This window comes from Rana temporaria, chromosome 1 (assembly GCF_905171775.1).
Source record: "Rana temporaria chromosome 1, aRanTem1.1, whole genome shotgun sequence".
Classification (NCBI taxonomy): Eukaryota; Metazoa; Chordata; class Amphibia; order Anura; family Ranidae; genus Rana; species Rana temporaria.
Genome location: NC_053489.1, coordinates 524,105,204 through 524,119,711, shown reverse-complemented (window position 1 = coordinate 524,119,711; position 14,508 = coordinate 524,105,204). Strand labels below are relative to the sequence as shown.

Below are 14,508 nucleotides of genomic sequence, written 5' to 3'. Positions count from 1 at the left end.
TACATACAGGTGGACTCTTATTTACTAATTGTGTGACTTCTGAAGGCAATTGGTTCCACTAGATTTTAGTTGGGGCTTTCAGAGTAAATGGGACTTAATACAAATGCACGCCACACTTTTCAGATATTTATTTGTAAAATAAACTTGAAAATCATTTTCCTTCAAAAGTTGTTTGAATATGTATGGGGGAGGTTCCAACTAGGGATATGATTCAAATCTAGAACAAGACAGAGTAAATAATAGGACTTTTAAATACCCCTCCAGTGAGCACACCAATTGTTAAATATAGAAAATGCAAAACTTTATTTCTACCCATAAAATGTATAAACACATATTGTATGTTATAGCTTGCATATTGATACCAACAATCATCGTCCTCTGCAAACATGCATGGCTATTGGTCGAGATAGAGAGCTTAAGGTTGATACTTTTCGCAGAGATCATCGCTTCTTCAGGACCTCCCATCTCTCACCTGAATATATATGACTAACAGAATAAATTATTTTCATGGAAAGGTTTCATCAATATATAGTATATTTTTGCTATGCCAGGTTTTATATGATATTATAATGATGAAAACAGTGGAAGCCCATGTGGTATAGTCTCGTTGGCCCATGGGAGATTAAACAGCCCCAGGGTAGAGCTCTGATAATCAATTACTTCATAAACACTAGATGTTCCATCCTTTTTATCCAGAGACCAGAGAAAAGAATTTGGGTGGAGGATGGTTATCTTACACTGTGTATAGAGACACATAAGCATCCACACAGTGTGGTGGTATTTAAAGTCCCATTATTTAATCTGTAGATTTTCCTCATTTTCCTACCACTTTGAGTTGTTCTATCACATAAAATCCCAATAAACATATTTACGTTTTTGGTTGTAACATGACAAAATGTATATAATTTCATGGTGTATGAACACTTTTTCAAGACACTGTATCTCCCTTTAATGTCAGAGCGAGAACAATAATTCTAGCAAAAGAGCTCTTAAGCCGTGTACACACGATCGGTTTGTCCGATGAAAACAGACTGATGGACTGTTTTCATCGGACAACCTGATTGTGTGCGGGCCCCATCTGTCTTTTTTCCATTGGTGTTAAAAAATAGAACATGCTTTAAATTTTTCCTATGGATAAAAAAAAACGATAGAAAAATCCAATCGTCTGTGTGGAACTACCATCGGAGAAAAATCCATGCATGCTCAGAATCAAGTAGACGCATGCTCGGAAGCATTGAACTTCATTTTTTTTTCGGCTCGTCGTAGTGTTTTACGTCACCGCGTTTTGGCACGGTCGGAATTTAGTCTGATAGTGTGTAGGCAAGACTGATGAAAGTCAGCTTCATCGGATATCCGATGGAAAAATCCATTGGATTAGATTCCATCAGATATCCGATCGTGTGTACAGGGGCTTTCGTTTGCTGTAAAGGTTTTTAAAGCGTCGCCTATTGAGATTATTTTGCACCATAGTTATTGGCGATCTCGTGGGCACTCGCTATTTTTAAGACATGGAATGTTTGGTATCTATTTACTCGATGCAATCTTATCTTTTATATTTTAACTAAAATGGGTATTGTGTTTATGTCATCTTCAGAGTATTTCCTAGCATGGGTGTAGGAACCCTTACAAATCTGGGGGGGACAGCATTTTTACTCGCCAGGTATATTCTTAGGCTGCATTCACACCTCCGAGACAAGATACGCCACGTACGCGGCGTATTTTGCCGCGAGTGTGTGACTTTTTTTTTTTTCAACAAAGCCTTCCCATTGCTTTGTATGGCCGAACGCCAATGCCGCCTGAAAAAAAGGGTTCGGGACTTTTTTTCCAGGCGTACAGCGTCTATGAGATGTGAACCATCTCATAGACAGCAATGGGAATTCTCCCCTCCAGCGGCACGAGCGTCCGGCGTTTTGTCGCGGAGGTGTGAATGGGGCCCAATTCAGTAAACTGGGAGTTGTTTATAACTGGTTAGGCAACACAGTTAAGCCTTTAATTGCCCTAGATCAGGGGTCTCCAAACTGCGGCCCGGGGGCCAGATGTGGCCCTTTACTTGCTTTTATCTGGCCCTTGGGGCAATAATTCATCTTCTGACATAACAAATGGGGCACAATTCCTCCAATGACACCAACAATGGGGCACAATTCCTCCCAAATGACACCAACAATGGGGCACAATTCCTCCCAAATGACACCAACAATGGGGCACAATTCCTCCCAATGACACCAACAATGAGGCACAATTCCTCCCAATGACACCAACAAAGGGGCACAATTCCTCCCAATGACACCAACAAAGGGGCACAATTCCTCCCAATGACACCAACAATGGGGCACAATTCCTCCCAATGACACCAACAATGGGGCACAATTCCTCCCAATGACACCAACAATGAGGCACAATTCCTCCTAATGACACCAACAAAGGGGCACAATTTCTCCCAATGACACCAACAAAGAGGCACAATTCCTCCCAATGACACCAAAAAATGGGGCATTGTTTACTCCTGCTGATACCGGAACATTTTTCTATTTCCAGTGGCCACACAGTCCGGCTCCCCTAAAGTCTGAAGGACAGTAAACTGGCCCTTCGTTTAGAAAGTTTGGAGACCCCTGCCCTAGATGATTAACCCCTTGCCAGCCAGTGTCATTAGTACAGTGACAGTGCATATTTTTAGCACTGATCACTGTATTAGAGTCACTGGTTCCCACAATGTCGCAATATCGCAGCCCCGCTATAAGTTGCTGATCTCCGCCATTTCTAGAAAAAAAATTAAAAATTCCATAAATATATCCCATAGTTTGTAGATGCTTATTGGGATATTTTGTACCAAAAACATTGGCTTAAATTTATGAAAAACCGTAAAAAAAAAAAGAAATTGGATATGTTATATAGCAGAAAGTAAAATGTTTTATTTATTTTTTTCAAATTTGGTCTTTAAAAAAAAAAAATAATAAAAAAAAAAATAGCGCAGAGGTGATCAAATACCACGAGAAAAAAAATTACAAATTTTATTTGTGTACAGTGTTGCATGACCGCGCAGTTGTCAGCTTAACTTACGGGAGCGCACATTGCAAATAATGGCCTGTCATTAAGGGGGCTAAATCTAAATTACCCCCCCCCTTCATGACAGGCCATTTTGTGCACTGCGTAACTTAAGCTGACAACTGCGCGGTGGTATTTGATCACCTCTGCGTTTTATTATTTTTTTCATTTTATTTTTTTCTAACAAAAGACCAATTAAAAAAAAAAAAAATTGTACGTTCTGCTATATAACATATACAATTTTTTTTTTTTTTTTTTTAACGTTTTTCACAGTGCCAGGCTTACATCTGTTATGGTGCCCCCCCCCCCCCTCCTCAGTGGAGTACAGGCCAGGGGAGAGGAGGGAATTACAGGTGTGAAGACACTGAGAGGTGTGAAAACTGACAGCCTGCTAGATAAGGGGGAGGAGACAGGCGACCTCACCTTAACTTTTCTTCAGTACGGCAGTGTGTCAGTCCCATCCCGGCTTCTGTGCTGTGCGACATCAGCTTAACACGGTCAGTCATTCCCCTCTGCTCCTGGTGGTTGGCGCCGTTAGAGTTTGAAGCTGCATGCATTACGCACGCACGCTTTACGCAACGGCGCCACGCTACCAGTACCACCTGAGACAACAAGGGGAGGAGGGAGGGGACCAGTGCGAGTGTCTGATACTTCGGCGCAACGGCACCCACCCGCTGTGCTGCTGAGCAGTGACCCGTCCCTGGCTCCAAGTCCTCCTAACCTGGGGGGGATTTTAGCATACCTGTCCCCCCCGCATTATTTCCTGGGGGGGATTCGTCCCCCCCGGTTCCTACGCCCATGTTTCCTAGCTCTGTCGAGTATGGCAGCCTCCTCTGCTCTGTCCAAAGAGATTTTTACTTCAAAAAGCTCAGGTGTTTGCTGACTGATCGCAGAGGCCACAAAGGTGCTCCTGCATCTTCCCCTGCAGATTTTGTATCTCATCGACCTCAGAACTTTCGGCTGCTAAGACACTGTCTTATTCCAAGGAGGAGGAGTGCCAGTTTTCTGCTGTCAATCCTAAATTCAGAGACCTTTTCAGTGCTTATTGAGGTGTTATGCACAGCTTTTGAAGCTAGAGGATGAGCCCACTGTTGCTACTAGTGCTGTTCATAATTTGGGGTCTTATTACTGCTCCTAAGACCAGCAAGACCGTGTTTCAACTCTTCCTTTCATGGAGACTGGAAAAACAAAAGATGTTCGTTTCCTCCAAAGGCTTATTAGCGTTTTAATGTAACATTGGAGGAGAACGTTGTTAAAAATTGGTCTGTCACAGGAAACTAGTTTTATTATCACTTCTGGGTACAGAGTCCCCCAAACGTTACATAGGCTTTTCACGTCTCGGTACAGAGTCCCCCAAACGCTACATAGGCTTTTCACGTCTCGGTACAGAGTCCCCCAAACGCTACATAGGCTTTTCACGTCTCTGTAATTGGCAATGTCGTCAACAGGAGGGTTTTATGTTGCACATGTTTTGGAGTTGTCTGGTTCTGCAGGATTTCTGAAAACAAGTGGGTGACATATATTTTTTAAATTGACTGCAAGTGGGTGACATATTTTTTAAATTGACTGCTGTTAATCTGAACAGTGATGAGCATGGCTGTTAAAGCCCAAGTTCTAAGCACAGGGGCATTTCTGAATTGGTTATTCCCACAATGTTAAAACTAAGAAGGCTGCTTTTGTTCAGTTGATGTGAGGCAAATGTTTTTCGCCCCGGGAAATTTTCTGTGGAACAACTTCCCATCATAAAGCTAGATTTGGACCAACATAGGCCCTCAGCACGATTAAGGGTCAGGCCTTTGCCATTGCTATCTGGTTTAAGAGACCACTGTCTTTCCCATATTTTTTTTTACTAATCCCTTGTACAAGAGTGTCTGTGGCTCCCCCTTTGACTTCTCTCGGCACTTCAAAAAGCAGACATTGAACCCATGAGAAATCGTCTTCTCTCCACTCTTACCTATGAGCTGATGTTTCTTGTAGCCATCACCTCGATGAGGTGAGTGCATAACATGGTGGTCTTATTCTCTAAAGATCCCTTTATGGACTTCAACAAGGAAAAGGTGGTGTTGAAGCCCAGAACTTCCTTCCAACCTATATTGCCTGGATATACAGTAGTTTGGGCTGTGAACATCTGTGCTTTCCACAGTCTTGACACACTCTCTTTATCATTTTGAAAGTTCTCATAAAGGTGGGCCAGCTTCTTGTTCACCATTTCTCAGTTCCTCAAATGGAGCATTATTCAAGTTTGGTCGAGGTAAGTGATATTTAAATGCTCTAGCTTACAGCAATCAATTGATCTGTAAGCTAGAGCATTTAAATATCACTTACCTCGTTTTTCCCTTTGACCTCCAAAATACAGTAATCCAGGCATGGAGGCGAAGCCTAATGGGAACTGTAGTTTCCATTAGGTCGTGATGTAGCAAAAAGAATGCGCACCGCAAACCAGGAAGTCAGTGAGAATAATGATTCAGGAGTGACGGAGGTGAATAAAACAGCTCGATTTCAACAGTTATAACCACTGTGCCAGATTCACAGAATAAGTACGAGAGTGGGAGGCATAGTATTGTGGTGAGTGTCCACTGTGAGGGGGGATTGGAGCACTGAACACTGAGGTGTGGTGGAAGCCCTGGAAGAGTGGATCAACTATATTGAGTTATATGGACTTTCCTGAACTTAATACTTCACGTTTTTTTGTAGCATCACAGACTTTTTTTTCACCTAATTTGCATGTTTACATCTTTATGAGTTTATTCACTTATAATTGTGATATCACATTGTACACTTAGATGTATTTAGATTTGAATAGTAATATATTCTGATAGCGCTGTGGATTTGTATTGACACTTGATGCATATGATATATTTCTTTATTTCACATATTATTTAATTAAACAGCAGCTAGGCGCTTCAACTTCTTTCCATATAGGCGCAGTAGTGGGCTATCAGTTGGGCGCAGTTTGATATCCCAATCATTACAATTCTAGAAGATCTGTGAGTGCCTCTTGGGCTCTTCAACATTAAGGCTGTTTTCCTGATTTGCAAGGCTTCTACCTGGTCTTCTGTTTACATGTTTTCCAAGTTCTTCTAGATGGATGTTTAGACCTCATCTAGTGCAATTTTAGATGTGACTTGAGTCCAACAGAATTGCATGAAAATCTATTTTTTTTCCAATGGTGCTTATTCACATTAGTGCAAAGCAGCATGGTTTGATTTTGGAAAAGATTCCTGTACTACTTTGGTGCGATTCTAGCAAGATTTTGGTCCCATAGAATATGCAGGCCACATTCCCATGTTCTATTGTTTATAGTTGGCTTTTTAGCCTTTTGTAGCAGTTGGTGTTTTTGGACGTCCTGACAGTTAATCACTTCCTGTGTCCTTCAATTGATGAGACAGAAATTAGGATTTAAGGGTCACAGGTTCCAACCTCTGTTGATTATCATGCTCTTGGTGCTTTGCTACAAACTGAGGCATACTGGTAGTAAGAGGGGTATCCTGGACTGGTGTACATTATCTTTGTGTCCACTCCTCCTCCTGTAGGCGGCAGTATCACTCAACAGTGTGTTCCTCATTTGACTTAAGAGAAGTATTGTAAAGTAAGTGCAAAGTGGCAGAATGATATTTAGAGAAAAAAAAAAAAAAAAATCCTGAAAGTTTTCTTTAAAACAGTGTAAGATAATTATAAACACATTTCTAGTTATTATTTCACCCTAGTGCATTAAAAATGTAGTCAAAATGCCAGATCTGTATATTGTTGCCAAATTACTTTTTTTAATAGAAGATTTGGCTGAATGTAACCATATAAATAAATAAATTATAATAAAAAAAAATATATATATATATATATATATATATATATATATATATATATCTATCATATTTTATTTACTTTATGCATATAGTAGAATTTATGAAATGATAATGTAATTCAATACGTTTGCATTTATGACTGTAGATGACCTTAGGTTTGTCTATTGAGAATGTTCAGCAATTTCTTAACATGGTAAAAGCTTTTTCTTAGACTTTTGCTTTACTGTGTTTCTAAACCTGTTACATCAAAGCTGTGAAGGCTTTATGGTCTTGTACGTGACCAACCAGGATGCTTGTGTCACTGTTTCTAGGTTCAGCTTTTTATGATTCTGGATTACAGAGCTAATGATGCTGGTTCATTTTATATTGACCAGAAGCAGAAGGCAGGGAGGTGACATTGGAAGCTACCGTGCTAAACCATAATAGAAACGGGTCGACTGTCTGGCTATGCATTGTGATAGAGGTGTTTCAGTCACAATACTGGACAAACAAGTTAAAAAAAAAAAACTTTGCAATAACATTTTAAACATACAGTATGCATTTATTTCTGTATGTAGTCGCTTGCCTCAAGTTGCACCTTAAGAAAAGCATAGATTATATTTTCCATAACTTAAATTGTACTTAATTATGTTATAGAAAAAAAGGGACAACACTGCAATAGGTCACAATGTGTTTACTTATAGTATTGATGCTCTTTACAGATCTTTTCTTTTTTTAAAGATATTTTTGTTAAGACCTGAACATTAACATGCAACTCCTCCCTTTCATTGTATAGGAGGACAGTAAGCAGGCCCAATTTCTAGCACTGGCTGTTGTCTACTTCATCTCTGTGCTCATGGTATCTAAATATCGGGACATCCTGGAGCCTCAGAATGAGAGAAAGCAGTTTCATGCCAGCACCCCTTCCGAGCATGTGGAAAATGGCAGTGCTGATGCTGGAACATCAGGTAGTTATAGCCATGTGACCATATAAATCTAAGCATCACCAGCTTGTCTGCTTACAACACCAGTACATATAGGTTTATGAGTTGTCATATTGCAGAATTAACAGGGCAATTTGTTTCATACATGTTTTCCTTTTTCATTCCTTAAACAGCTAATCCTTATTCATTTTTCCTTGTCAAAGTTTTTTATTGAATGAATATGATAATCCAAGTACAAATATTGTGTTATACATGTTGTAATAAGTTATCCAACTTACTACAGGTTTGAAAAAAAGAACTTCATGGTCCACTATATATGTACAGATAAGTAAATTATATAAACTCAACACAAAATAGAAAAGTAAATAAATCATTACATCAAGATATTCATGACTGTAGTTGGAAATACTATTTATCCTATAAATTGTTTTACTTGGACCTGGAATATTGAAGTATAATTATGTAAAGCAGTACTTTATTACTGTTTTAAATGAAATTAGTTATAAAATAAAAATAAAATTAAAAGGATAGACAAAAAAACAAAAATAAAAATGGATAGGATAGGATAGTAGTAAAATAGAGAAGGAAGTGTAGAAGTCCACCGAGATGGTTCGAGTAAGTTGGCCTACAGCCTGAGTGTTTGAACAGAATACTATAATGTTCACGATAATGAGTAGATTAACACCCAAGCTCTAGAAATTTGGTTTTATAAGTCATTTATTACCAAATGAATGTTTCAGCTACCATGGCATAAGAATTGAGTTGTCGCAGAATGATGGAAGGTGATAATTAATCCAAGGGTTCCAGATTTTTTCAAAGACTGGAATTTGATCCCTTAAGCATTTTGGCGTGAGACATGAAGTCATTTACTCTACGTATTGTCTCAGATATCTCCAAGTTAGGGGTCCTCCATGCCCTAGCTATTGTTTGCATAGCTGCCGTAAGAAGTTGAATGAGAAGTTTGAATTGCTTATGTGTAATGAGATCTGGTTTTAGGTTGAGCAAGGCTGTGGCTGGGTCTGGTTGCACAGTGAGACCAAATATTCTGGAAGCAGTTTCAAATACCTTTTCCCAATATATTTGTACTAACGGGCAGGACCACCAAATATGTAAGTGGGTGCCTGGATCAGGACATCCCCGGAAGCATTGGGCTGTTTGGTTTGGCATAAATTTGGCCAACCTGGAGGGAACAAGGTACCAGCGAGTTAAAACTTTGTAGTTGGTTTCTACCGCCAGGATATTTGGTGAGGAGGATTTTGTTGCAGACCAGATTTTGGACCAATCAGCCATATCAAATGTTCTTTCCAGGTCATCCTCCCATTTACGTGCATAAGGTGGTTTATCTAAACCAGGGTAAATAACTTATTCATTTTTCAAGCACTTCTTTTTTGTTTTTACCATTTTAGTTCTTTCACCACATTACATTAATGCCCCTGACACTCCCATTCCAACACCATTGATTCTGTCTCTTTTGCTTGCTCTCCTGGTTTATTTGCAAAAGTTTAAATAAGAGTTGCACAAAAAGATTACTTGAACTATGGAAAGTTGTCTACTTAGGGCCTTTTCCCAAGTATGGACCCCTTGAGGATCTGTACCTTTCTCCTCTGCTTGCTCAGCGGTGATCACTCCGTTGATCCCCGTGGGGCCGGCAGATGACAGGACAGTGTGCAGGGATCGCCCTGTCAGGTCTCCAGTCTCCTCTGATAGGGTTTTCCTCCGTCTGCAGAATCGGACCATAGCTGGGACCGATGAGATTGGGTGTCAGCGGATATTCTTCCGCTGGGACCCACTATCCCATAGGGAAATGGATGGATGAAATATGGACATTCGGTCCGCACCTGTGAAAGGGGCCTAACCGTGTTTAATTTGTGCATTTTTTTGTTAATGACATGGTTATGTAATTTTGTGGCAAATATTACATAAATCATGGTACTGAACTGTATTTGTAGCACAGATTTAAAATATCTATTGTCCTGGATTGTGCTGTTTGTTTTATCAAATGGGCATACATGTTCTCCTGTATAAATTCCATTTATCATAGAATACTTTTTCACCCTTTCACTTTTTTTGGCTCAGCCATCATGTACTGTACATGAGCGCTTCTCTCACTGCTTCGCTTAACTTTGCATTCTCGTTAGCAATTCATTCAGTGCTGGTGCAAGGATTTTTGTCTACACGAGAGAAAGTGCAACCAAAACCGTTTAAGAGATGCATCTTCTCCTCCGCTTCCAGGTATGGGCTAGGTAATCCTATTTTGATTGACAGTCTTCTGACAGGCTTCCGACGGTCGCATCCATCGCGTCACGATTTTCCGAAAGTATAGAGCCGCACCGACGTTCAGCTTCTTTCGGCTACTCGTGACGCGATGGATGCGACCGTCGGAAGCCTGTCGGAAGACTGTCAATCAAAATAGGAACGCCCAGTCCCGAAGACCATACCCGGAAGCGGCGGAGAAGATCGCTCTCTAAAACGGTAAGTACAGCTTCGATTTAAAAAAAAATAGCCGATTCCCCTAGACAAAATGAGCATCAATCTAAGGGTAAAACATTTTTTTATGGGTGAACTCCCGCTTTAAAATGATACCTGGGCTAGGGGGATTTTTTTTCGGATTAAACATATGTCCATTTTTTTTTTTGTTGTTGTTGTTTTTGTGTTCTGTGATGAGTAGCACCCCAGGGGATGGTTTATACCAATAATTTCGAAAATTTCCTTGGTGAAATTAGGGCCTAAGGACTGGTAACCATTCGTAAGGCCATGTTCACACGGGCTATGCATACACCCATGGGAAGAGCTGTGTTCGCCCACACGGTATGCACAGCTGTGCTGTCCGTTTGCCCGCAGGCATTCCCATTCATGTCTATTGGGACCCAGAGGACTATTTTCGCATTTTATGACATACACCTGCACAGCTCTCAAATTGGGACCTCTAGCTGTGTTTGTCCCATTAGACACAAACAGAACTGTTTGCATGTGGATGCACAGAACACACGTATAGATTCACCCGTGTGAACAAGGCCTAACAAGGCCTAAGTTGTCTTCAAAGACTAAGGCCAAATCCTCAGCCAGGCGGCGTAACTTAACTTTCAGCAGTTAAGTTACACTGACTTAAAGTTTTTACCTAAGTGCCTGATCCACAAAGCACTTACGTAAAAATTTCAAGCCGTGTAAGTTAAGTGCCGCCGTCGTAAGGCGTTCCTCCTCTCCGGGGGGCGTTTACAATTTAAATGAGGCGCGCTCCCGCGCCGGCCGTACTGCGCATGCGTGTGACGTCATTTTCCCGACGTGCATCGCGCGAACGTAATTGACGCCGGGCGGCTTTGTGGATTGCGACGGGACACTAAAGTTGCGACGGGTGAAAACAAAGACGCGCCGGGAAAACAAATAATTAAAAAAAAAAATGACAGCGTCGCTCGGCATGCATTCCTGAGAGGGAGAACTCCATGCCAATTTTCAAAGAAAAAACCGGCATGGGTTCCCCCCCAGGAGCATACCAGGCCCTTAGGTCTGTTATGGGTTGTAAGGAGACCCCCCTCCGCCGAAAAATCGACGTAGGGGGTCCCCCTACAATCCATACCAGACCCGTATCCAAAGCACGCTACCCGGCCGGTCAGGAATGGGAGTGGGGACGAGCGAGCGTCCCCCCCCCTCCTGAGCCGTGCCAGGCCGCATGCCCTCAACATGGGGGGGTTGGGTGCTCTGGGGCAGGGGGGCGCACTGCGGGCCCCCCCACCCCAGAGCACCCTGTCCCCATGTTGATGAGGACAGGACCTCTTCCCGACAACCCTTGCCGTTGGTTGTCGGGGTATGCGGGCGGGGGCTTATCGGAATCTGGGAGTCCCCTTTAATAAGGGGGCCCCCAGATACCGGCCCCCCACCCTAAGTGAATGGATATGGGGTACATCGTACCCCTATCCATTCACCTGTAGGCAAAAAGTAAAATGTAGTAAACACACAACACAAGGGTTTTTAAAATAATTTATTATTCTGCTCCGGATGCCCCCCCTGTCTTCGTTATTAGCTCAATTACCAGGGGGGGCTTCTTCTTCCACTCTCCGGGGGTCTTCTTCCACTCTCCGGGGGTCTTCTCCGCTCTCCGGGGGGGGGTTTCTTCTTCCGCTCTCCGGGGGGGGGGGCTTCTCCGGACTCCGGGGGGCTTCTTCCATCTTCGCCGCTCTCCGCTGTTGACTCGGCGAACCCCGGTTCTTCTCCAGCTGTCCGGTGCCTTCTTCTTCAGCGCTGGCTGCCTGCTATCTTTGTGTGTTAGCTCAATTTCTAACAGGCAGCCGGCGCGGTCTTCTGTGACGTCAGGGTCTCCTCTTCTGTTCTTCTCCCCTCTTCCGATGTTGCCTCGTCGCCTCTTGTCGCTGCAATGATGGAAGCGCGCCTTGCATCCCATTTATATAGGCATCACCGTCCCATCATGCTCCGGCAGGTACCCACGTGGTGGGTGCCTACCCACGTGCACAGAAGACCGCGCCGGCTGCCTGTTAGAAATTGAGCTAACACACAAAGATAGCAGGCAGCCAGCGCTGAAGAAGAAGGCAACGGACATCTGCAGAAGAACCGGGGTTCGCCGAGTCAACAGCGGAAGAGGGGAGAAGATGGAAGAAGCCCCCCGGAGTCCGGAGAAGCCCCCCCCCCGGAGAGCGGAAGAAGAAACCCCCCCCGGAGAGCGGAAGAAGAAACCCCCCCCGGAGAGTGGAAGAAGAAGCCCCCCCTGGTAATTGAGCTAATAACGAAGACAGGGGGGGCATCCGGAGCAGAATAATAAATTATTTTAAAAACCCTTGTGTTGTGTGTTTACTACATTTTACTTTTTGCCTACAGGTGAATGGATAGGGGTACGATGTACCCCATATCCATTCACTTAGGGTGGGGGGCCGGTATCTGGGGGCCCCCTTATTAAAGGGGACTCCCAGATTCCGATAAGCCCCCGCCCGCATACCCCGACAACCAACGGCAAGGGTTGTCGGGAAGAGGTCCTGTCCTCATCAACATGGGGACAGGGTGCTCTGGGGGGGGGGGGGCCCGCAGTGCGCCCCCCTGCCCCAGAGCACCCAACCCCCCCATGTTGAGGGCATGCGGCCTGGCACGGCTCAGGAGGGGGGGGGACGCTCGCTCGTCCCCACTCCCATTCCTGACCGGCCGGGTAGCGTGCTTTGGATACGGGTCTGGTATGGATTGTAGGGGGACCCCCTACGTCGATTTTTCGGCGGAGGGGGGTCTCCTTACAACCCATAACAGACCTACGGGCCTGGTATGCTCCTGGGGGGGAACCCATGCCGGTTTGGATTTTACAAATTGCCGTGGAGTTCTCCCTCGGGAATGCATACCAAATGCCGTCGCTTGAATGGGCCTTTACAAGGTGTGACTAACTTTACACTTTGTAAAAGCAGCCCTAGTTTTACACCAGGCAAACTAACACTTACGGCGAAAAAACTAAGCACAAAAGCTTTGAGGATCGCCCTAAGTGCTAATTTGCATACTAGAAGAGGCATTTCGACTCGAAATGCCCCCAGTGGCAGATGCGGTACTGCATCCTAAGATCCGGCAGTGTAAGTCCCTTACAGATGTCGGATCTTCTGCCTAACTTAGGAAAACTGCTTCTGAGGATCAGTTCCAAAGTTAGAACCAGAGATACGACGGCTTACGCCGGAGTATCTCTTTTGTGGATATGGCCCTAAATTCCAAAGTCGCATAAATAACAAATTTTATTTAAATGTTTTTGTATTTCTGTTTTTTAAAATGCTTGATCTGGTTTGCAACTTCATTTCAGATTCTCTACCCAGTACCATGCCAGCAGCTTCAGAGGATTTGGAGAGCTCTATATCTGTAAGAAGAAGAGACTCTGGTATTGGTGAAGAACCAATTTTGGTGTCCGGTTGTAATTCAGAGACGGGAGCTGGAACTGATCCTGTGAGTTCAGGACCAGATGCAATTAGTGAAGTATTGCATACCCTGTCTTCGGAAGTCAGAAAACCTAATGATACTGTAGGTGATGGGAATGGAGAACAGTCCACTACCAAGAATGTGAATGTAAAAGACATTCTTCGGAGCCTGGTGAGCTCTTCAGCTGAAGAATCCCTTGTTGACCCAACTTTATTACCCCCCACGTTCCTAGGAGCACTTGGTGACCCTGCTGCTGAGCATTCAGTACAGTTCCGATCATTTGACAGGTACGGTTGCTATCATATGGTTTGGACTAGAAAAATATTACCTGTGTAATGTTATAAATGTCTTTATCACACCAGAATAGGGGTGGGAAATAACCTACCAAATGGGTAGAGTATATGTCTTTAAAAAATCTAATTAGTAAGCATGTCTAATATCCGTAATCAATATTGAAACAAAAACTTTTCATTGTTGCCCTCCTTTTTTATTTTTTTATTTTTCTTTAAAATGCTAGCTACTTATTTGCCATGTTGCCATTTAGTACAGTGAAGTAACTCATCCGAATCAAGCATATAGATATGGATGTCTGACTTGTTTTAGCTTAGTAGCTCCAAAATTAAAGCCGTATACAGCCAGTCAGTAAACTTTATTTAGGCTTCATTCACACAGTACTGAAGACCATGTGGGTGCTGGTGAGCGGCTCCCAATGCACCCTGTCAAAATAAAAAGAGTGGATGTGTCTGTGCAGCCAATATATCTCCATAGGCATGTATGGGCTGCCTGAACACAGCACCTGGCCGCTCAGTCTGCATAAACACATGGCCCATTCATGGACTACTAGCTCCCAT

The 14,508-nt window shown here is 43.2% G+C and overlaps 1 protein-coding gene across 2 annotated transcripts in view; it reads left to right on the top strand.

The window, feature by feature from the left end:
- The window catches only part of LRBA (LPS responsive beige-like anchor protein), a 789,979-nt gene that overhangs the window by 170,018 nt on the left and 605,453 nt on the right, over positions 1-14,508 (top strand). For both annotated transcript variants that reach the window (XM_040331890.1, XM_040331889.1), the window contains exons 28-29: positions 7,621-7,792; positions 13,545-13,944. In XM_040331890.1, the coding sequence (XP_040187824.1) occupies positions 7,621-7,792; positions 13,545-13,944 (572 nt within the window). The remainder of the gene's footprint in view (positions 1-7,620; positions 7,793-13,544; positions 13,945-14,508) is intronic.